The sequence below is a fragment of the Pristiophorus japonicus genome, chromosome 3 (genome assembly GCF_044704955.1).
Source record: "Pristiophorus japonicus isolate sPriJap1 chromosome 3, sPriJap1.hap1, whole genome shotgun sequence".
Taxonomy (NCBI): domain Eukaryota; kingdom Metazoa; phylum Chordata; class Chondrichthyes; family Pristiophoridae; genus Pristiophorus; species Pristiophorus japonicus.
The window spans coordinates 293,723,225-293,748,724 of NC_091979.1; the positions used below are offsets into that span (position 1 = coordinate 293,723,225).

A 25,500-nucleotide genomic window follows, 5' to 3' on the forward strand; every position below is an offset into this window, starting at 1 on the left:
CTGTAGATTTGCTGAAGTCTACCTTGTTCTGAGGTTCATATGGTTACTGGTCTAGTTTGCAAGGCTAATGCTTTGACAAAGCAGTTGTAAATATTTAGTTATGATTCCAGACATGCACATTTATTATCCATAATATATATTCATATTTCTTATTTAAAAGCAGTAAAATAACATCCTGACACTTTCACTCCTATGAACTACAGCAATAGTCATCATTCCAGTATAGTAACACAATCCAGTGGTTTGTTTAACCATATTTATATGAAAAATTGGTGGGGGGTAGTTGCAATTACATTTTAATGTGTTACTTAAAATATAAAAATGCATCCCTTGAGGACAGCTTTCTTTAGTGGCCTGTTGCATTTCTGCCCTATAGCATTGACTGGGAAGCGCTTGTTTCTTTTTACCAAGGTTCAGTTGATACTTAAAATGTCTTGTCATAATTTCAATCTGCCCATGTGTAGCACTGAGTTGAGGCAAAATTTGTGACCGGTTAAATGATTGTAATGTTAGCATGTTATGTGTTGCACTTCAATATGAAAATTAGTGAAGGTGATCGAGGTGTTTGTTGATGCATGTCTTCCTTCTCAGAGCCCAGGGTTTTCAAAATGGAAGGATGCAAAGGAGTGATGTTTTAAATTAAAAAAAAATTGTTGGGAACATTAAGGCCAGGTGCTAATAATGTTATGCAGAAAATAGCATAATGCAGCATCTACTCTGACTTTTTAACAATGCAGAGCAGGTACCTGTATGTAAAAGCTGAATAAGTGGTTCTGTTTGAAGTGTGAAACCTGCTCCAGAATTAACACAAGGGCTTGATGCAATTAATTAATCTGCTTGAAGACAGTCCTGGGTCCAGGAAAGTCAAAGTTTTGATTCTTGGTGGCAACACGTCCAAGTCCAGTTCAGCACATAAACTTTTCTTCAGAACACATCAGCCTGTCTTTCTCTGGTTCGGGCAGAGGTCCTGTACATTTACAGCCTTTTTTTGACTCCAGAAGTTATTTGCTGGTCTCTGAATTTTTAAAAATCAAGTGGGGTGGGGGGAGGTAGGCAGAAAAGTGAGAGAATATTAGCACCTTCAGGAGAACAGAAATTTAGAAGAAAGAGAAAGGCATTACCTGAATGACTTCCTTAAATAAAGTGCTTTTGTCCTTAGTCATAGAATGCCTATCCAAGCCCCATTAAAGTAGCTACTGACCCATCTCAATGGTCATAGCACCAATCCAAGCATAACTGACTTGCTAATGGATCAGGCACTGGTATGTACAATGGACAGTGGCAAATAAGATGATGGAAGAAGGACTCCCATTCCACAAATTTGAAGTATTTAGTATTTTACTTTGGTCCCAAAAGCTTCAGAGTGATCATAGATCTTTGGCGGAGGTTCAGTGGGGAGAATTTCAGAATCATGAGCCATTGACGTAGTGCATCAGGTCTGGCTTGCTGCAGTATTTCTGGAGAGATGTATACAGGGTATTTCTAAACTGGGACCAGAGGAGTCAACAAGTTCAAAAGTACCTGTTCATAAGAGCAGTATTAGGTGTTTTACATTTACCTCTGCCCGGACTGCTTAGCATAGGCATCAAAAGAGGCAATTCACCAGCCCTTGGTTTTGCTGAAATAATTGTGATTTATGATCAATGGAAAAATCTCAGCTGGGTCCTTCTTGGGACCTGACAGTAATGGTCAGTTCAACAAGGGAGGTCATTATCTCCCATGCAGGAACACTGCCATATGAGCAGAGCACTTCATCTAGAATATGTCAATAATACTTCCGAAGTCCTGGGCCGTATGGTATCTGCTATTTTTTTTCATGCCACCCATGACTGTCCCTTTTTTTATGGAAGGATAATGATGTATGAAAGTGGGCTCTGAATTTACAAACCTGGAGTTGCAGCTGATGTACCACCTAGAATTGATGTGATGTGGAATTCAGCAGAGGAGGACAAAGAGTTTAATTAGGAGGGGGAAAATAGAGTATGAGAGTAAGCTTGCAGGGAACATAACTGACTACAAAAGCTTCTATAGATAAGTGAAGAGAAAAAGATCAGTGAAGAATCAGGTGAATTTATAACGGGGAACAAAGAAATGGCAGATCAATTGAACAAATACTTTGGTTCTGTCTTCACTAAGGAAGACACACACAACCTTCTGGAAATACTAGGGGACCGAGAATCTAGCGAGAAGGAGGAACTGAAGGAAATCCTTATTAGTCAGGAAATTGTGTTAGGGAAATTGATGGGGTTGAAGGCTGATAAATCTCCAGGCTCTGATGGTCTGCATCCCAGAGTACTTAAGGAAATGGCCCTAGAAATAGTGGATGCATTGGTGGTCATTTTCCAACATTCTATTGACTCTGGATCAGTTCCTATGGATTGGAAGGTAGCTAATGTAACCCCACTTTGTTTAAAAAAAAAAGAGAGAGAGAGAAAACAAGAAATTATAGATTGGCTAGCCTGACATCGGTAGTGGGCAAAATGTTGGAATCAATTATTAAAGATGTAATAGCAGCGCATTTGGAAAGCAGTGACAGGATCGGTCCAAGTCAGCATGGATTTATGAAGGGGAAATCATGCTTGACAAATCATCTGGAATTTTTTGAGGATGTAACTAGTAGAGTGGACAAGGGAGAACCAGTGGATGTGGTGTATTTGAACTTTCAAAAGGCTTTTGACAAGGTCCCACACACGAGATTAGTGTGCAAAATTAAAGCACATGGTATTGGGGGTAATATATTGACATGGATAGAGAACTGGTTGGCAGACAGGAAGCAAAGAGTAGGAATAAACAGGTCCTTTTCGGAATGGCAGGCAGTGACTAGTGGGGTACCGCAAGGTTAAGTGCTGGGACCCCAGCTATTTACAATATACATTAATGATTTAGACAAAGGAATTGAATGTAATATCTCCAAGTTTGCAGATGACACTAAGCTGGGTAGCAGTGTGAGCTGTGAGGCGGATGCTAAGAGGCCGCAGGGTGACTTGGACAGGTTATGTGAGTGGGCAAATGCATGGCAGATGCAGTATAATGTGGATAAATGTGAGGTTATCCACTTTGGTGGCAAAAACAGGAAGGCAGAATATCTGAATGGTGACAGATTAGGAAAAGGGGAGGTGCAACGAGACCTGGGTGTCATGGTACATTAGTCATTGAAAGTTGGCATGCAGGTACAGCAGGCGGTGAAGAAGGCAAATGGCATGTTAGCCTTCATAGCGAGAGGATTTGAGTATAGGAACAGGGAGGTCTTACTGCAGTTGTACAGGGCATTGGTGAGGCCACACCTTGAACATTGTGCACAATTTTGGTCTCCTAATCTGAGGAAGGACATTCTTGCTATTGAGGTGCAACGAAGGTTCACCAGACTGATTCCCGAGATGGCAGGACTGGCATATGAAGAAAGACTGAATCGACTAGGCTTATATTCATTGGAATTCAGAAGAATGAGAGGGGATCTCATAGAAGCATATAAAATTCTGATGGGATTGGACAGGTTAGATGCAGGAAGAATGTTCCCGATGTTGGGGAAGTCCAGAACCAGGGGTCACAGTCGAAGGATAAGGGGTAAGCCATTTAGGCCCGAGATGAGGAGAAACTTCTTCACTTAGAATTATGAACCTGTGGAATTCTCTACTATAGAAAGTTGTTGAAGCCAGTTTGTTAGGTATATTCAAAAGGGAGTTAAATGTGGCCCTTGCGGCTAAAGGGATCAAGGGGTATGGAGAGAAAGCAGGAATGGGGTACTGAAGTTGCATGATCAGCCATGATCATATTGAATGATGGTGCAGGCTCGAATGGCCTACTCCTGCACATAATTTCTCTGTTTTCTATGTTACATGAAGATGGTGAGAGGTTTGGGGACACGATGGGAGAAATGAGGGCCAGAGTCTTTTAATGGCAATCTCTTGATACAATGGTCTTTTATTTTTTTTTAATTACAAACAGGCTATAACATATGGCAGACTATTATGAGGTATTAGTAAAACGTGCTCTTCCTGCCAGTTATTAGAATTCTAACTGTTCAATTCTAATGTTTCAGCATTTTAATTTAAGATTTCCTTTTACTGTTGCTATTTTGAAAACAACACTGATTCATGGGTGCATTGTAACAACGGATATAATCTTTATAAATTACACACTGATTACAGTATTGGTGTACTTTTGTACCATCATGCCTGTGCCAGTTCTCTGAAAATGTATCCGCTTAATCCAGTTCCATTGCTCTTTTCCCATAGCTTTTTTTAAATGTCATTTTTCAAATATTTGTCCACTTCCCTTTTAAAAGCTACTTTGGTTTCTGTTTCTGATATAATATTCCATGTTCTAGCAACTTTATAACAAAAAATACTGACTTTTGATGGTCTTACTAACTCACTAGTGCAAATATTTTTTTTTCCTATTTACTGTAACAAAACCCTTAATCTTCAACATCTGTTTCAAATCTCCTTGTTTTTTTCTAAAAGTTTTGTTTTTCTGTAAGCCCTGTGAAAGTGCACTGATATAATAAAATGATAGATTGCCAATCCTTCCCTAAATGTAGAATATCTCTTCAGCTAAGTTAGTTCACATTTTGATGATTCCTGTTTTCTCATGTTTCAGATCCTAAAGCATTTTACCCAGGTGTAACCTAACCTGGCATGGGTATATTGTGATTTAATGTTGAAGCTTCATGTTTACAATTCCATCTCTATGAATCTTTTGTACCTAATGTGTATTCTCCACCTTTATTTTTATGTTGTTCCATCATCTTTTAAATCTACATTATCCATTTTTGCATCATGTAAACATAAGTGAATTAAAGTCTTACTTCATATATTTTTTGTATCCTTTCCTGTGTTATCTATTAGGTGCTCTAAATTATGCAAATACTTCTATTACAAGTATTTAGATCACAACTTTTGTCAACCATTCTCAATATTATGCCCATTCCTTGCTGTAACTATGACATGATCAGTAAAATTGGTGAACTGTTAGCATAAGATTACCCAGTGGTTCAAGTAAACCGAAGAAATTGCCACACAGTTATAACAGAAAACATATTGCAATCACTCCATGGCCTTGCCCCTTCAATCTCTGCAACCTCCTCCAGCCTTAAGTTTTGCTCCCGCAAATGTACTTTGGTTCTCTGATTCTGGCTTTTTTTGTTTATTCTTTGCTTTCCCTTTCTCCACCCCCCTCCACCCCATTTGCTCCAGCATTGGTGATAGAGCCTTGGCCCAAGCTTCTCCACTTCACTCCTCCTCCTTTTATGGGCCTTTTCAAAATACATCTTTTTAACCAGGCTTTCAGTCTTTACATCCATTTCCCTGTGTATTTCCACTTGTGAAGCATCTTGGAGCATTTTACATTTAAGCTATATATAGGGATCAGTAATGGCACACACAATGCATATTTTTAGTGGAACAAAAATAAAGCAAAATCTTCAAAGAAGTGAAGTAAAGACACATTTTTAAATTGAGGTTTAATCTGACACCAAAAAAAATTCTATTTGGCCTATAATTTGTGGTCCATTGTTAAATTTCATATGGGAAACTAAATCAATACGTTCACATGCTATGTGTATATGCCTGCTAATTTACATCTTGAGTAGGATTAGTTTAGTGTCCTAATCCCACAAAGTTCAAATTTAATATAAATATAAATACAAATACCAAGTACTATTTATATTACAGTCTAATTTCATTTCAGAACTATAATGATTGCATTCAGTTAATCTTCAACTATTTTCCTTTTGCTAACTGTTATGTCTGGTTGGAAAAGAGATTGATTAAAAAGAATGAACCATATTGAAATGGCTATACAGTATGATTTTAAAATGTTCTGTTAATTTAGTTTCTATCCATTGCATATATATAGCAAATTAAACACTGATCTCATTATATCATAACTTACAAAACTTTTTTTCCACATATTTAAAATAGATGGAGAGGCATTGTACCTGTTGGTCGACGTATACCAAGAACTAGATTTGTTGCTTTCAAAGTCCCTTTGAAAGGAGTAAGCATATTTTTGTTTTTTGTATTCTAAATATGGCTTCAAATGGAATTAGTAAGCATGACTATATATTCGTTTTTCTTGTCCTTTTCCTTCCCCCCCCCCCCCCCCCCGAATAAAATTCCATTCTGCCTTGTTTGGCCCAGAGTATTAATGTGATTGAGTGATGTATGAATGGTGCATGGTATAACTTAACATCTGGAGTGACCTATTGGAAAAGTTTTTATTTGTTTCTACCCTCCTCTGAGTTTTCTCCCCTTCCTTCCTGATTAATCTCATGCTGGTGTGTGACTCTCCAGTACCCTGTCCAAGTGGTAATTCTTGATATGAAAACCTAATGTCCTATATGAACCTAAAACTGTGCATTGGTCAGGCTGCCACTAGAATACAATGATTTGTATGGGTTTAGCTCTGTTTTTGTATCATCTCCTTCTGTTTTATAAAACCAGGGAACCCATATTTTTGAAATAGCTCTATCAACTTGTCTTCCTACTTTAAATATTTGTATATCTGAATTCCTAATTCGTTCTACTTATCTTGTCATTTTGCCATTTAGTGTTTATTTCCTTTCTGATTTGTCCATGCAAAATGTATTGCCTCACATTTCTCTGCATTAAATATTTCTTTGAACCCTTCCTCTGCCATTCCTTCATCTTCCTTGAAGTGATTTCCTTTTCTCTCTCCTCTTTTCTTTAACTATCATCTGCATTTGGTGTTTATAAAATCTGTTACTATTTCCCTTTGCTATCTGCCAATCATTCTTGATACCCAGTATTAGTGTTTCTAATCTTTCATTTCCCCTCTATTTTCTACACTCTTTGATTTTCTTTTGTGTCACTAGCCCTAAATTTGTATTGTCTCATTTTAATAAAATTTCTCTGCTCATTCAAGGACGCTTTTTTTTATTTGTTCCAAAACATCTCTTCTTTGAACATTTGTCTACTGTCTTATCTACCATTTTTTTTTCTTACCAATTTATTTATCTGGGCAGTTCCCTTTTTATCTTGATTTCTTTTTCAGTCAAGTATCTTTTGTCGTCATTTCCTCTCATTTTAATTTTTTATACATTGAATCTAATTGTTATGCTCCTTGTTTCCTAGATACTCCTTGCACTTAATTTACCTACTGGCCCCACTTCAGTTCCTAGAACTAGATCCAGCATTGCCGCCTTCCTTGTTGAACAAAACATACATCTGATACTCCATAAGATTCAAAAGCTTAAATAAGAAAATTTGTTACATTTTCTCTTTGCAGGCAATAAGTCAAAGGCTCACAGCTAATCAGAAGTTTTCTCCAAAAGACCTTATAGCTAAAGTCAAAGAGCAGAATGAGGAGCTTGGATTAATTATTGACTTGACATATACAACTCGCTACTATACCGAAAAGGTATAAAATAGATGCAATTAAACTTAAAACATAATTATGGCCTTCATTGAAATTGAATAATCAACTTGTGTCTGAAAAAAAAAAAAATTTTGATTTGGTTTAGGATTTGCCTAAAAGTGTGCAATATCAAAAACTCTACACTGTTGGGCATGAAGTTCCAGATGATGCTACCGTTCTTCAGTTTAAACGAAGGGTCAGAAAATTCTTATGGGAAAATACAGATAATGGTAAGTATTCAGTCATTATCATTAACTTGACTATTTAGTTGGTATGGTGCTTTATAGAGCTGAAAAGGAGAACTAGCACATTAGAAATATTGGGGGGAATTTTAATCTGGAGGAGTGGGTGGGGTGGTTAAATCTAGCAAAAATGTGAACATGTCGGAACCGGTTCCAAGCCGCTGATTTCCGCATTTAACTCTGGCTTGTTAGGCTGGTTGCGGCGGGTTGCCTATTAATGCTCACTTGGAGTGATATTTCAACACAATTTTAAGTTTAATGGCGCATCCACGGGTTTCCTGGGCTCCCCGAAACTCAGTATTGAAAGCAAGATAAGAACACTATAATTGAGGGGGCTGATTCGAACTCGTGGAAATACTGCAATAAATACTCAGTATTCACAGCTACTTTCTTACCTACTAGTGGGAATGGGTTTCTTCACAATACTTTTGCTGACAGTTTACTTTCTACACTTTCTGGAGGTTTCCTGAATCACATCAGGATGAGTGGCGCCTTGGCTGCCTTAGATTGAACCTCGGACAAAGAGCAGTATGACTGACAACAGCACCCTGCTGTTGAGAGACCTGCAGCTGGACATCCAGAGAGGGGTACAGCTCGCAGGAGATAGTGCTTGCGACACAGGGTGTACAGTTTCCTTGATCTGTTGGAACAGCAGTGCTCCAGTCCTTCCTGGTAAAGTGCGACATCCCCACTGACACCTGACCGGGGACCGCCCTAAGTGGAGGAAGTCCATCCGGGAGGGCGCTGAGCACCTCGAGTCTCACTGCCGAGAGCATATAGAAATCAAGCGCAGGCAGCAGAAAGAGCATGCGGCAAACAGGTCCCGTCCACCCTTTCCCTCCACTATCCCTCGACTATCTGTCCCACCTGTGACTGGGACTGTTCTCGTATTGGACTGTTCAGTCACCTAGGGACTCACTTTTAGAGTGTAAGCAAGTCTTTCTCGATTCCGAGGGACTGTCTATGATGATGATGCTTCAGGAGGCTCAGGTTGTCACATCAAGTGATGGCAGACGTCTGCTGCCTCCTGGAAGAAGCCCTCCCTGCTGGACCTGCTAGCCACGTGTTTACCAGTGACTCAGTGATCACCGCCATCAACTTTTTTGCCTTTGGATCCTTCCAGGGCTCTGCTGGAGACCTATCCAGGATCTCCCAGTCGGCAGCCCACAATTGCGTAAGACAGGTGATTGATGGGTTGTTTGCCAGGGCCGGCAATTTATTAACTTCACCTACGATGACACCTGTCAGAATGAGTGGGTGCACAGGTTTGTGACTCTGGCTGGCTTCCCACAGGTGCAGGGCGTCATTGACTGCACATACTTGTCAATTGGCACACCACCAGACCTCCCAGGAGTATTTGTGAACCTCAAGGGCTTCCACTCCATCAATGTGTAGCTGGTGTGGATTCCCAAAAATATATTTTTGCAGGTGTGCACAAGATTCCCGGAGAGCTGCCATGATGCTTTTGTTCTGTGACGGTACAAACTCCCCAACCTCTGGACCTGCAATCAGACTTGAGGGGTGGCTTCTAAGAGACAAGGGATACTCACTTTAAATTTGTCAGATGCAACCCGTGAGAAACCAAACCAATGAAGCCCAATAGCACTACAATGATTGCCATATGACCACCAAATCCAAATATGTGATTGAACAAGCCATCGGCATGCTGAATTTAGGAACGTAGAAAGATCCGGAGGCACATTTTAGTATGCACCAGCCAGGCTGTCCTGAATAGTCATGGTTGCTGTGTTCTACACAACATTGAGCAGCAGCGAGGTTTGGACCTGCAGGCGGAACAATGCAGAGTGCAGATCATCTGCGGATGATTTCGAGGAGAAGGAGGAAAGTGATGATAGCAATGCAGTACCAGCTGCTCACATTGCTGCCAGGGATGCCCTTATTAATCCAGGGTTCACTTGGGTTGCACTAGTGGATTGATGTCAGAACCACATGCAATGGCCACTCCCCACCCTCCCACTCCATACCACTGACATAAAGCAGCCCCGCAAACAACCAACCACCCCTTGCAAAACCGCCCCCCCCCCCCAATCAAAATTCATATCTTCCCATTCGTCATCAAGCAAGTAAAAAGGTGACTTGCCACCCAACAATCAATAATGGACAAGACAGGAAAGTGGTGCAAACTAATACAATTTGTGATTCTACTAAAGAATGGAACCTTCACATCATACCATTTTCTCATACCCATGTGCAACTACAAAGCTTTATTCTTCCTTTTCCTACTCTTAAGTGGTGGAGAAGCAGGCTGCACGGATCCCTGTTCTGACTGCTGAGATGCTCTTGGCTGATGACCTTTGGGTTTTGGAGCCTGTGAGGGCCCCGCCAAAGACTGCACCACCTGCACCTGTGCAGCGGCGGATTCGGCCATCAGGACACGAGGCAGCAGGTCAGGTACTGACTGGGAGGGGGCAATGGGTGAGAAGTGAAAGCGCTTTGAGTGGAGTCCCCACTTCTATGTCTCCTTTCACCATCATCCCTCTCATGGGCCAGCCACATTTCACTGCTACCACTCTGCTGGAGAGTAGCTTGGTGCAGATCAGTGTGATGCTTTAAGGCCAAGGCTATATGGTATCTGTCATCCTATTTAAGGTGCCAGGTATATCGGCATCTAGAGTGTGCACGGCAGTAGTCAAGGCTTGCATGGGCTCATTTGATAGTCCACGGAGTTGGCCACTCTATTCATGCAGGAAGACATCGTTGCAATGTCCTGCCACATTATCCCATTTATGCTTGAGGCGGACTGCTCAATTCTCCCTGCGATCCTCATCAGTCTACTTGGAAGGCTTGTCAGTGCGTTGCACATTCTCTGCTGCTCCTCAATGATTATCTCTTTCATTGACTGCTCCGAGGGTACAGCAGCTATGTCCAGCTGAGCAGAGCTTGGCGAAGCCTGCGCCCTCTGACAGGGACTCCCCATGCTGTCCCTGCCAATAGTGTCTGCTTGTGCTCACTTGTGAAGTGTGAGTCACCAGGTGAAAACCCAACCATCTGTCTAACCGGTCTCACCAAAGTATGAGTTTCTGAACTGGTGCATGGTAAGTATGAGTTCTTTGACTGCACTCTCAGAACAAACCATCTCTGAGGGTTCATCGCAAGGTCCATGGACACTTGCTGCACATGTGAAGGCCATGTGGGGGATAAAAGATATGAATTAGTACTGGAAAAGAAAAAATTTTACAACTTATCATTATGACTTGAGTGTTGTATGTCAACTGTTTGATCTGTGGAGGCCCACCTTCAGTCCTCTCCCTATCCCTTGTGTTTTTCACTCTTTTCTCCTGCAAAGGGGGAATGAGCAGATTTATTAGTGACTGTAATGGCACTTGATGGATGGAGTACATTTGGTGAGAGTGACTATTGGGGAAAGGCATCAAATTGCATAAGGACATGGGTGAGTGGCAGTGGTGGATGGATAGATGGAGATGTGAGGGACTGCATAGTAAGAGAAGGATGGGTACGCTTGCAAGGTAAGTGGGTGAGGAGTGATGTGATGGAGTAGGCTTGACAAGTTGGCGGGGCGGGCAGTGATGCGCACAGCAGGACATAGGTGACTGTGCAACTGTACTCACCTTTCCTGACCTGCTTGGGTTGTTAAAAGTGATGCTTGCACTGAATTCAGGACCAAGGCACAATGTCCTGCTGCTGACCTCCTGGGCCACCTCCAGCCATGCCTTCTTTGTGGCAGCAGCAGCTTTCTTCATCCCACTGCTAGGGAAGTATATCTATCTCCGGTTCCTCACTATCCACAGCAGTACATCAGGAAAGGCGTAGTTGAAGCAGGGCGCAACCTTTGGCCATCCTGAGTCCATTCTCACAGTTTGTCTTCTCTTGCTTCCAACTCCTCCAAATTCCATCTTTGGATTGGCCCTTTAAATACTGGAGTTGAGATTGTGTCATGCAGGTCCTCGTCATGCCCGCTGCCACGCAATCGACGGTAAACGTGCAAGTAAAATGCTAATGAGGTGGCTATGTTGCACAGTGCTATTAACAGACATGCTGAACTTCTGGCTTTCCCACGCGATAATTGGACCAATCCCTGCTCCCAACGTGCCTCTGCATTATTATCGGGGCCATTGTCTTGCTTGTCATGGGGGAAGGGAAGAAGAAGAATAGTTCTTTTTTTACATACATTTTTTTAAGAAAGTAAAAATTGCATCAAAATGTTAAATAGGTGTGCACTTCTACTACAATGGTGATGATTGCTACCATTTCAGACTACAGTTTCAGGAACTTCAATTCCATCGAACAGTTAATACCAGTTTGTTTCTAATCTGCTTTTTTTTGCAAAATAAAAGCATGTCATAAATATGTAGTTACAAATTGAGACATTCGGAAGCTATAAAACAAATCCCTTAGCCCCCTGAGGTCTCAGATTGAAAAGTCAGTGTGTGGTAGAGTAGTATTGACCAGATGGTCCTGTGTTCGATTCCTGAGCTATGCTGACTTATCAAGGAGCATTGCAGTTGGCCTCAGTACTGCTGAGATTTGCAGGGGAAAATAGGTCACTTCTGATCATCTATTGACCTATGCTGCAAATTATACATGTATGGAAGATGATGTTGGCTGAGGGCAGGATCTGTCCCAACTACCCTCTCTCTGTTGTACCCATCCCCTCGTTTCATATTAAACTAGTCTGCTAATGCTCATTGTCTAGTCTCGTGGGCAATGTATTGGGGAGCAACTGTGAAAGCATACTGAAACAGGAGTCATCGCTTGCAAGAAGAGGGGAGAAATCATACATGAATATGAGTTCTCACTAATTAATATTTAAAGTATAAAATGTAAATGGCATTTAATATCCCTAGTTAAGTGGTTAAAGCTTGTGACTTAGATTTTTATTGTGTAAATTGAAGAATAAACATTTTTTATGCTGTGCTGAGAACCTTACAAGCATTTTAGAATTTCATAATAACATTGCTCTGTAAATCGTTATTCTTTCACCTTGGAGATATTTCAATTTTGTTTTATTTATTTATCAAATTTATTTTTAGATAAAATCATTGGAGTTCACTGTACTGGTGGAATTAATAGAACTGGATACCTTATCTGTAGGTAAATATTGCTTAAATCTCTAATTTTCTTTCACTGAGTCTTTTAAGCATCCTGCGATATTCTCCATGAGGGGCCCTATTGAAATATAAGGTGATGGTTGTAAGTGTTCACATTTTTATTAAGTTATTTCAGCTTCTGACTTCTCTTGATAACTGCAGTTAGCGGTAACCTACAAATGAAATATGCTAACTGCATCAAACCTATACAAACTAATTAGATTAAAAAGTAGGTTTGCTACTCGAGCTCAAGTAAGTGCTATCTTTTTATTTCGCCTGTATATAGAAAAGGAGACAAGTAGTGTCACAGAATCATAAAATGATGCAGCACAAAGGAAGGTGGTTGTGGTTGTTGGAGGTTATACATCCCAGCCCCAGGACATCGTTGCAGAAGTTCCTCAGGGCAGTGTCCTAGGCCCAACCATCTTCAGCTGCTTCATCAACGACCTTCCCTCCATCACAAGGTCAGAAGTGGGGATGTTTGCTGATGACTGCACAGTGTTCAGTTCCATTCGCAACTCCTCAGAAAATGAAGCAGTCCATGCCTGTATGCAGCAAGACCTGAACGACATTCAGGCTTGTGCTGATAAGTGGCAAGTAACATTCACGCTACACCAGTGCTAGGCAATTACCATCTCCAACAAGTGAGAGTCTAACCACCTCCCCATGATCTTCAACGGCATTACCATTGCCGAATCCCCCACTATCAACATCCTGGGGGGTCACCATTGACCAGAAACTTAATTGGACCAGCAACATAAGTCCTATAGCAACAGGTACGGGTCAGAGGCTAGGTATTCTGCGGCATCTGTCTCACCTCCTGACTTGCCAAAGCCTTTCCACCATCTACAAGGCACAAGTCAGGAGTTTGACAGAATATTCTTCACTTGCCTGGATGAGTGCAGCTCCAACAATACCCAAGAAGCTCAACAACATCCAGGACAAAACAGCTCGCTTGTTGGCACCCCATCCACCAACTTAAAGATTCAATCCCTCCACCACCGGCACACCGTGGCTGCTGTGTGTACCACCATAAGATGCACTGCGGCAACTCGTCAAGGCTTCTTCGGCAGAACCTCCCTAACCCGCGACCTCTACCATCTAGAAGGAGAAGGGCAGCAGGTGCAAGGGAGCCCCATCACCTGCAAGTTCCCCTCCAAGTTACACACCATCCTGACTTGGAAATATATCATCGTTCCCTTATTGTCGCTGGGTCAAAATCTGGAACTCTCTCCCCAACAGCACCGTGTGAATATCTTCACCACAAGGACTGCAGCGGTTCAAGTAGGCGGCTCGCCACCACCACCTCAAGGTCAATTAAGGATAGGCAATAAATGCTGGCCTTGCCAGCGACGCCCACATCCAGGCCCCCACGTGCTCTTTGAAATAGCTATCCAATTGGCCCCATTCCCTTGCCCTTTCCCCCACAGTCGATGCTCCTTTAATTTTTTTGTGTTTAAGGGGCTGTGTGGTCTATTCAAAATACCCCACATGCACAGTTTTTCCCCATTGAAAAGCCGGCTGAGCGGGAGGTTCAATACACAGTTTAGAGGGAACATTGCCAACAGCACTGCAAATCTTTTCACCAAGTATTTATCCAATTCCCTTTTGAAAATTATTATTGAATCTGCTTCCACCACCCGTTCTGGCAATGTATTCCAGATGATCATAGCTTGCTGCGTTTTAAAAAAAAAAAAGTTTTCTCATTTCGCCTCTAATTCTTTTGTCAATTACCATAAATCTGTGTCCTCTGGTTATCGACCCTTCTATCACTGAAAATAGTTTCTCCTTATTTGCTCTATCAAAACCCTTAATGAATTTGAACACCTCTATTCAATCTCCTCTTTACCTTCTCTGCTTTAAGGAGACCAGCCCCAGCTTCTCCAGTCTCTCCACATAACTGAAGTCCTGTATTCCTGGTGCCATTCTAGTAAATCTACTATGCATCTGAGGCCTAGACATCCTTCCTAAAATGTGGTGCCCAGAATTGAATACAATACTCCAGCTGGGGCCGAGCCAGTGATTTATAAAGATTTAGCATAACTTCCTTGCTTTTGTACTCTATGCCTCTGTTACATAGCCAAGGATCCCATATGCCTTTTTAACAGTCTTTTCAACTTGTCCTGCCATCGTCAAAGATTGGTGTTTGTATACCCCCAGGTCTCTCTGTTCCTGTACCCCCTTTAAAATTGTACCATTTAGTTTATAATTCCTCTCCTCATTCTTCCTACCAAATGCATCACCTCTTACTTCTCTGCGCTAAATTGCATCTGCCATGTATCTACCCATTTCACCAGTCTGTCTATGTCCTCCTGAAGTCTGTTGCTGTCGTCTTCACTGTTTACTACATTTCAGAGTTTTGTGACCTCTGCAAACTTTTAAATTATGCCCCATATACCCAAATCCTGGTTATTAATATATAACAAAAACAGTAGTGGTCCTAGAACTGAACCTATGGGAACGCCATTGTAGACCTCCCTCCAATTCGAAAAACAGCCATTCACCACAACTGTTTTCTAGCCCTTAGCCAATTTTGTATCTGCACTGCCACTGCCCCTTTAATCCCATGGGCTTCAATTTTGCGAACCGGTCTATTATGTGGTACTTTATCAAACGTGTATAGAAATTCCATATACATCACTTGAAATATTTTTTTATTAATGGCTTGGTTCAGTGGCAGGAAGCAAAGGGTAACAGTTGAAAATGCTGCACACGTCAAGAAGTTACATAAATTTAAAGAATACATTACATGACCACCTGTACTATATGCTGTAGCTGATTTAGAAAGACAAATTTTAAGCGGTGATTAATTTTAAACTGTTAACCTAGAAATATTGAAATATTTCTATAAATATTTGTATTAAAGTGCTTTATTTTATAAACTACTTAAAGGTACCTAATTGATGTAGAAGAAGTGGACCCTGATACAACAATTGAGCGTATGTATCTTATTTATCCTAAAGGCTTTCATTTCCTTATCAAAAATAGACTTTCAAGTGACTCTCTTTTTTCATCCTATTCAAACTTAAGTTTTCAATGCTGCCCGTGGCCACAAAATGGATGGAGTTGTGTATCTGAATGACCTTCGAAGTGGACCAATGAGAAGGTGATTATGTGGCTTTTAAAAAAAATTATTGGTCTTATTCTGGAATTCCAAAAGCAGTTTAGCATACAATGTAATTCAGTTATGCTCTCAGATGACTCAGCGTGTTTATCCAGTGAGGAGCTGAGCCATAAACACCAAGAAGGTTCCAGGTTCAATTCACAGTCAATCGGTTACAGTGGGGAAGTACATTTGGACTCTCTGTCCTCTGGTGAAGAGGTAAAAATCAGCCATGTTTCCCACTCCAGATCATTATCCAGTAAGCTCTACTGGAGGTGTGGACGTTGGGGTTACAGGTTAAAATCAGGTTAATTTATAGGACACGACTGCTGCCAATGAACCAGAAGTAGTTGCACATGCGCAGTTCCATTGTTGTTTTTTTTTGTTGTCGCTGGACTTCCAAAATGAGGAATAAAGAAGTGGATTTAGAGAATTCTGTTAGAACCATTAATTTTAAATAAAATTCGAACTGAGAGTTTGTTTAAAAGTTGTTTGTCCTTCGAGACAGCAGTTCTTAAACTGGAAAAATCACCATTAACATTAACCCAACCTAGTAACATTAATGAAACTTTATTAGTGATGTGCTCCAGCACTTCTCAACGTCCGTCTGTTCTGATGAATGTTATCTTTGTACAGTTATATGCAGAATGCGTCTGCGCAGCTTCCGGTTCGTTGGCAAGAGTCACTCTATAATTTATACGTGCCTATAGTCAAATACCTTACTAAATACTTGCTGTCTGGGCCCTTGTATGAATAATGACCACTTGATAAGTTACCAAAAGGCATTTGTTGGGATAAGTTCTATGGGCAGCAACAACTTATATTTATATAGCACCATTAACGTAGTGAAATGTCCCAAGGCGCTTCACAGGAGTATTGTGAGATAACAAATTTGACACCGAGCCATAAGTAGAAATTAGCGTGGTCAAAGAGGTATGTTTTAAGGCGGAGAGGTTTAGGCAGGGAGTTCCAGAGCTTGGGGCCTAGGCAACAGAAGGCATGGTTGAGAAATTATAATCAGGGATGCTCAAGAGGCCAGAATTAGAGGAGCGCAGACATCTGGGGCGGGCGTGTGGGGGGGGGGGGGGTGGCGGCTAGAGGAGATTCAGAGACACGGAGGGGCGAGGCCATGGAGGGATTTGAAAATAAGGATGAGAATTTTGAAATCGAGGCATTGCTTACCGGACGCCAATATAGGTCAAGCGAGCACAGGGGTGATGGGTGAGCGGGATTTGGTGCGAGTTAGGACACGGGCAGCCAAGTTTTGGATCATCCAATTTACGTAGAGTAGAATGTGGGAGGCCAGCCAGGAGTGCGTTGGAATAGTCAAGTCTAGAGGTAACAAAGGCATGGATATGAGGGCTTCAGCAGCTGATAAGCTGAGGCAAGGACAGAGACGGGCAATGTTACGGAGGTGGAAATAGGCGGCCTTAGTTATGCTGTGGATTTGTGGTTGAAAGCTAATTTCAGGGTCAAATATGACACCAAGGTTCTAAACAATTTGGTTCAGCCTCAGACAGAAGTTGGGGAAAGGGATGGAATCAGTGGCTAGGGAATGGAGTTCGTGGCGAGAACTGAAAACATTGGCTTTGGTGTTCCCGATATTCAATTGGAGAATATTTCTGCTCATCCAGAACTGGATGTTGGACAAGCAGTCTGACAATTTAGAGACTGCAGAGGGGTCAAGAGAAATAGTAGTGAGGTAGAGCTGGGTGTCATCAGCATACATGTAGAAACTGACATGTTTTTGGATGATGTCGCCAAGGGGCAACATGTAGATGGGAAATAGGAGGGGGCCAAGGATAGATCCTTTGAGGACACCAAAGGTAATGATGTGGGGCAAGAAGAGAAGCTGTTGCAGGTGATTCTCTGGCTACGATTAGATAGATAAGAATGGAACCAGGCAAGTGCAGTCCCTCCCAGCTGGACGATGGTGGAGAGGCATTGGAGAAGGATAGAGTGGTCAACCGTGTCACAGGCTGCAGACAAGTTGAGAAGGACGAGGAGGGATAGTTTGTCGTTGTCAGTCATTTGTGACTTTGATAAGTGCTGTTTCGGTACTGTGGCAGGCACGTAATCTGGATTGGAGGGATTCAAACATGGAATTGCGGGAAAGATTGGCACGGATTTGGGAGGTGACAACACATTCAAGGACTTTGGAGAGGAAAAGGAGGTTGGAGATGGGGCAGTAGTTTGCAAGGACTGAGGGGTCGAGGGTTGTTTTTCTTTGAGGAGGGTAATGAAGGCAGATTTGAGAGAGAGAGGGACAGTACCTGAGGGGAGAGAACTGTAAACCTTGTCAGCTAACATGGAAGTCAGAAAAGGAAGTTGGGTGGTCAGCAGTTTGGTGGGAATAGGGTCAAAGGAGCAGGAAATGGGTCTCGTGGACAGGATGAGCTGTGAAAGGTCGTAAGGGGAGATCGGAGAGAAAGATGTGAGGTTAGGGCTTGGGTGCTTCCTTGGAAGATGTTTGGCCTGGTGGGCTAGGGGCAGGAAGGGCAGAGGCAAGGAGGCAATACTTATTTGTTCAGTGGGATGAGGGCAAAAGAAATGCATTTTGCCCAAAATCATTGTAGGCAGAATGATATTCATGTTTATATATCATTATTTACATTAAAGAAAATTTAAGCGCTTCACAGATGAGCATAAGGAAAATAGACACCGAGCTAAGAAAGGAAAGATTTGGTAGAGTAACTGAAAGCTTGGTTGAAGAGGGGGGTTTGAGAAGGAAAGAGGTGGGGAGGTTTATGATGGTGTTCTAGAGAGTAGGACCCAGGTAGCTGATGGGTAGCTGAAGAGTGTAGTGCCAATGATTAGAATGAAGGGAGGAGGGTTTGTATGAATGACTAGAGTCAGAGGAACAGAGTGTTCGGGGCAGGGTGTTGTAGATATAGGGTGGGGCAAGGCCATGGACAGAGTCCTAAATGAGGGTAAGTATTTTGAACTGAATACATTGGGGGACAGCAAACAATATAGATCAGCAATAACTGGGTCATGGGTGAGTGGGGCTCAGTGTGGGACGAATGCATGAAGCAGAGTTTTGTTTATGGAGGGTGGAGAATGGGAGGCCAGCAAGTAGAGCTTTGAAGGTCACTTGTATGGGATTCAAGCCTGGAACGGCAGCAGTAGGGAAGCTTGGCTGAGTGGTAATAGGAATCAAAAGAGGCTTGATGCTGGAGAAGAAAGAGATAGAAAAATAGCATGGCTAGTTGAAGGGAAAAGGAGGAGAGTGGTGCTGAGAGAGAGCCATAAGTGGGAGATGAGAGTATGGTCTCAAGTCCAAAACAACAGGTAAGATGTACATGTGAATAGATACAGAGGGAATCCTGAGCTATGTAAAGATGACAGATTTAGGTGAAACCAGTGGAGTTTAAACTGAATACAGAAAGGAAAGAATATGATCAGCCAGGAGGCAGCAGTGAAGTGTAGATGGGATGAGGGGAAGCTAACAATGAAGGACAGTCTGGTTCAGAGTTTGTACAGAAGAAGTCGCACCAAGAGCATTAGAATTGCAGAACATCAGCCAAGGTTCTGCCAGAGTAGCGCTAGAGTAAACAATGGGTTTAGCAACGTCACGCCTTAGCTGTTCCCCCCCCCCCATTATCCTGTCCATTCCTCCCAGTTGCATTCTACCTTGCTACCTCTGGCACCTGTGCTTCATTCCCATTCCTCCACTCCATGATGTTCCCCCATTAGTCCCTTAGATCCATTAGTCCCTTCTGTTGGCATCTAAAGGCACTCTGCATCTCGGTTGGATCAATTCTCCACACCTCCTTTGGCTTCCTGAATCCTTCGGCCCAGGATGAAAATATTCCTGACGTCTACATTGTTGGAACCATTCAGGAGGCTAAAGATAGAAGGTTTGGAGTGGAACTGGGAGGGGGGTGGGGAGGCCTGCATCATGCTTGTTGGAATGAAAATGGTCAATAAAATATTCATTCTATCTGCGTTTGGTGGTCTCATAATAAAGGACACTATACTATGAGCAGCAAATATCACCTATACTAGGATGCAGGAAGTACATGTAAATTGCTGTCTTGCATAGAAATGGTGTTTGGAGCTTCAGACTCCAAATCCAATGCGGGAAGGAAAAATAGACAGAAAAGTGCTTGGGGAGGACAAACTGCAAATGGCGGTGAATAAAGAGTGAATGAGGGTGTCATTAAGGGATCAGCTCCTGGAAGGGAGGGGGAAGATGTGCTTGCTGGATGGGGTCATGTAGTAAATGTTGGTAGATAATCTGTTGGAAGTGGAGGCTTGCGACTGCATTTTAAGAGCAAGAGAGATCATGTGAGGAACAGGGAAGAATGATTCAGAATATGGGGTAGCAGGCCTTATTGATTATAGATTAAGGGAAACTGTAGCAGAAAGTTCAAATCCCACCATAGCAAATTATGAAATGTAATTTAATAAATCTGGTAATTTATGGCCTAACACCAGGACAAGTGACCTTTTTAAAGCTGGGTTGTTGTAAAAATCCAATTAGTCCTTTGCCCTTTCAGAAAGGCTACTTGCAACCCCAACCTGGTCTACCATACACATGACTCCAATCCCTGTCTGGAGTAAAAATAAAAAGGGGATAGTGGCTGAACCTTGGCTAACAAGGGAAATTAGGGATAGTGTTAAATCCAAGGAAGAGGCATATAAATTGGCGAGAAAAAGCAGCAAACCTGAGGAGTGGGAGAAATTTAGAATTCAACAGAGGAGGACAAAGAGTCTAATTAGAAGGGGGGAAATAAAGTATGAGAGGAAGCTTGCAGGGAACATAAAAACTGACTGCAAAAGCTTCTATAGATATGTGAAGAGAAAAAGATTAGTGAAGACCAACATAGGTCCTTTGCAGACAGAATCAGGTGAATTTATAATGGGGCACAAAGAAATGGCAGACCAGTTGAACAAATACTTTGGATCTGTCTTCACTAAGGAAGACACAGATAACCTTCTGGATTTCAGCTTTAAAAAGGTGTCTTGTCCTGGTGTTAGGCCATAAATTACCAGATTTATTGAATTAAATTTCATTATTTGCTATGGTGAGATTTGAACTTTCTGCTACAGTTTCCCTTAATCTATAGTCAATAAGGCCTGCGACCCCATATTCTGAATCATTCTTGCCTGTTCCTCTTGTCACATGATCTCTTTTGCTCTTAATATGCAGTCGCAAGCCTCCACTTCCAACAGAGGAAGGTTCGAGGGTCTAGCGAAAAGAAGGAACTGAAGGAAATCCTTATTAGTCAGGAAATTGTGTTAGGGAAATTGATGGGTTTGAAGGCCGATAAATCCCCAGGACCTGATAGGCTGCATCCTAGAGTACTTAAGGAAGTGGCCCTAGAAATAGTGGATGCATTGGTGATCATTTTCCAACATTCTATTGACTCTGGATCAGTTCCTATAGACTGGAGGGTAGCTAATGTAACACCACTTTTTAAAAAAGGAGGGAAAGAGAAAACGGGGAATTTATAGACCGGTTAGCTTGACGTCGGTGGTGGGAAAAATGTTGGAATCAATTATTAAAGATGAAATAGCAGCGCATTTGGAAAGCAGTGACGGGATCGGTCCAAGTCAGCATGGATTTATGAAAGGGAAATCATGCGTGACAAATCTTCTAGAATTTTTTGAGGATGTAATTAGTAGAGTGGACAATGGAAAACCAGTGGATGTGGTGTATTTGGACTTTCAAAAGGCTTTTGTCAAGGTCCCACACAAGAGATTAGTGTGCAAAATTAAAGCACATGGTATTGGGGGTAATGTAGTGACGTGGATAGAGAACTGGTTGGCAGAGAGTCGAAATAAATGGGTCCTTTTAGAATGGCAGGCAGTAACCAGTGGGGTGCCGCAGGGTTCAGTGCTGGGACCCCAGCTATTTACAATATACATCAATGATTTAGATGAAGGAATTAAATGTAATATCTCCCAAGTTTGCAGATGACATTAAGCTGAATGGCGGTGTGAGCTGTGAGGAGGATGCTAAGAGACTGCAGGGTGACTTGGACAGGTTAGGTGAGTGGGTAAATGCATTGTAGATGCAGTATAATGTGGATAAATGTGAGGTTATCCACTTTGGTGGCAAAAACAGGAAGACAGAATATTATCTGAATGGTGACAGATTAGGAAAAGGGGAGGTGCAATGAGTCATGGTACATCAGTCATTAAAGTTTGGCATGCAGGTACAGCAGGCGGTGAGAAAGGCAAATGGCATGTTGGCCTTCATAGCTAGAGGATTTGAGTATAGGAGCAGGGAGGTCTTACTGCAGTTGTACAGAGCCATGGTGAGGCCACTCCTAGAATATTATGTTCAGTTTTGGTCCCCTAATTTGAGGAAGGACGTTCTTGCTATTGAGGGAGTACAGCGAACGTTCACCAGATTGATTCCTGGGCCTGACATATGAGGAGAGACTGGATCAACTGGGCTTGTATCCATTGGAGTTTAGAAAAATGAGAGGGGATCTTATAGAAACATATAAAATTCTGACGGGATTGACAGGTTAGAGGCTGGAAGAATGTTCCCGTTGCTGGGGAGTTCCAAAACCAGGGGTCACAGTCTTAAGAATAAGGGGTAAGCCATTTAAGACCGAGATGAGGAGAAACTTCTTCACTCACTGGTTAACCTGTGGAATTCTCTACCGCAGAAAGTTGTTCAGGCCAGTTCGTTAGATATATTCAAAAGGGAGTTAGATATGGCCCTTGCGGCCAAAGGGATCAAGGAGTATGGAGAGAAAGTAGGAAAGGCACTGAGGTTGAATGATCAGCCATGATCTTATTAAATGCCGGTGCAGGCTCGAAGGGCCGAATGGCCTGCTCCTGCACTTAATTTCTATGTTTCTATCCCACAATATGTGGTTGATTCTTAATGCCCTCTGAGGTAGCTTACCAAGCTACTCCATTGTAAACAATTGTTACAGGACACGAGCATCAGTGGATGCACTTACTGACAATGTCCCAGATATCGGATTAGGACAAGACTCGAGCAATCCCAACGCAATCAACTCTGAAAAGTCTTTCTCACAAACATCAGGGAACTGGTGTCCAAGTTGGGATAGCTGCCTCCTTGACTAGTCAAGATGTAGTTTTACTCCATCATGTCTATCAGCCAGCAGTCAAACTATGAGGAGTGGGCATGGAAATGAAGCTTAAACCATGATCAGATCAGCCATGATCTTATTGAATGGTGGTGCAGACTCGAGGGGCCAAATGGCCTACTCCTGCTCCTATTTCTTATGTTCTTAAACTACTCCATCACCATCCCTTGATGTTTCCTGTCCGACCAGCAGGATCCACCCACCAGAGGTTGGTACAGTGATATACAGGCAGGTGGACTTGGCCTTGAGGGTTCATAACATTGACCCCAGACCCTATTAAATTTCATGGCTTCAGGTCAGCCAAGGCCAAGAAAACCTGCTGATTACCAGTACACCTTCATGTTGAGCGTCACTTGGAGGAAACGATGAAGGAAGCAAAAGCACAACGTACTCTTGGTGAAGGATTTCACCATCTCCATCACCATTAAGACAACTTGGTTCACTGGGAAGTATAAAAGGGCATGCTGGGAGCAGCACTGGTGATAAAATGATGCACCAATGAAGTGAATCTACAATAAAGGGTTGCTAAACACAAAATCTAGCAGGATGTATACAGTGTTAAACCACAACCAGTAGATCAGAACAAAAATCCAGTCAAGAATTGTGGACAATCATGCAATTAATGGGAGGAGGTGGCTCCATGAACATCCCATCCTCAATTATGGTGGACCCAGCATGTGAGTCTTTAATATGTTAACTAGCTTATTGGGGGTTCAGTTATCAAAACTGTCACAAGGTATACTAAACATTCAAGTTGTGGTCCTGCAAATAATTACTTGAATAATTTAAAAAATATATATATTTTTCTGCTTTTGCTGATTTGTCACAACATGTAGTGTCTCCCAGCTGAAAGGATGAACGTAAGAACATAAGAAATAGGAGCAGGAGTAGGCCATTTGGCCCCTCTACTCTGCTCCTCCATTTAATGAGATCATATCTGATCTTGAGCTCAGCAGTACTTCCCTGCCCGCTCCCCATAACCTTTCACTCCCTTATCGTTCAAAAATCTGTCCATCTCCACCTTAAATATATTCAATGACCCAGCCTCCACAGCTCTCTGGGGCAGAGAATCCAACAGATTTACGACTCTGAGAAAATAAATTCCTCCTCATCTCTGTTCTAAATGGTCGACCCCTTGTTCTGAAACTATTCCCCACAAGTGGAAACAACCTCTCTGCATCTACCTTGTCGAGCCCCCTCAGTATCTTATATGTTTCAATAAGATCACCTTTCATTCTTCTAAACTCCAATATGTATAGGCCCAATCTGCTCAACTTTTCTTCATAAGTCAATCCCTTCATCTCAGGAATCAACCTTCTCAGTGAGCCTTTTCAGAACTGCCTCCAATGCAAGTATATCCCTCCTTAAATAAGAAAACCAAAACTACGCAGTACTCTAGGTGTGGTCTCATCAATACCCTGTACAGTAGTAGCAGGATTTTTATAGTGCATCCCCCTTGCAATAAAGGCCAACATTTCATTTGCCTTCCTGATTACTTGCTGTACCTACATACTAACTTTGTGTTTCATGCACAAGAACCCCCAGGTACCTCTGTACTGCAGCATTTAGTAATCTCTCTCCATTTAAACAATTTACTTTTTTATTTTTCCTGCCAAAGTATATAACCTCACACTTTCCCACATTATTCTTCTGCCAAATGTTTGCCCATTCACTTAGCCTGTGCAGATTCTTTGTGTCTTCCTCACAACTTGCTTTCCCATGCATCTTTGTAACATCAACAAACTTGGCTACATTACACTCGGTCCCTTCATCCAAGTCATTAATATAGATTGTAAATAGTTGAGGACCCAGCACTGATCCCTGTGGCACCCCACTAGTTACCGTTTACCAACAGGAAACTGACCCGACTTTCTGTTAGCCAATCCTCTCTCCATGCTAATATATTACTCCCAGCCCCATGAGCTTTTATCTTCTGCAGTAAACTTTTATGTGGCACCTTATCGAATGCTTTCTGGAAATCCAAATACACCACATCCATTGGTTCCCCTTATTACATCGTCAAAGAACGCCAGCAAATTTGTCAAACATGATTTCCCTTTCATAAAACCATGCTGACTCTGCTTGACTATTATGCTTTTACAAATGTCCTGCTACTGCTTCCTTAATAATGGACTCCAGCATTTTACCAATGGCAGATGTTAGACTAACTGGTATATAGTTCCCTGCTTTCTGTCTCCCTCCTTTTATAAATAGGGGTGTTACATTTGCAGTTTTCCAATCTGCTGGGACCTCTTCAAATTCCAGGAAAATTTGGTAGATTGCAACCAATGCATCCACTATCTCTGCAGCCACTTTTTAAGACCCTAGGATGCAGGCCATCAGGTCCAGGGGACTTGTCCGCCATTTAAATTACAAAGAAGCATACATAAATAAATAAAGTATATACTTTTATGATTTGTCAATATTATTTTGTGAATGCTGAGCAGAAGGCATGATTCGCTATTAATTTGATGAAACTAAATGGAAGTGTGCTGCAGGATGTCATTCTTTTCCTTTGTTTCTGCTGTCTGTTGGTACATGGTGTCTTGTACAAGATGACTTTTAGCATGACATACTATCACCCCATTGAAAACTTGTGGCATGCATTCTCTTTTCTTCCTTTCTATCTGCTT

The 25,500-nt window shown here is 42.1% G+C and overlaps 1 protein-coding gene across 1 annotated transcript in view; it reads left to right on the forward strand.

Moving 5' to 3' along the window:
* LOC139260327 (RNA/RNP complex-1-interacting phosphatase-like) overlaps nt 1-25,500 on the forward strand; it is a 58,712-nt gene that overhangs the window by 22,188 nt on the left and 11,024 nt on the right. The window contains exons 3-8 of the mRNA XM_070876807.1: nt 5,922-5,997; nt 7,249-7,380; nt 7,484-7,607; nt 12,632-12,692; nt 15,581-15,627; nt 15,719-15,794. Of these exons, the coding sequence (XP_070732908.1) occupies nt 5,922-5,997; nt 7,249-7,380; nt 7,484-7,607; nt 12,632-12,692; nt 15,581-15,627; nt 15,719-15,794 (516 nt within the window). The remainder of the gene's footprint in view (nt 1-5,921; nt 5,998-7,248; nt 7,381-7,483; nt 7,608-12,631; nt 12,693-15,580; nt 15,628-15,718; nt 15,795-25,500) is intronic.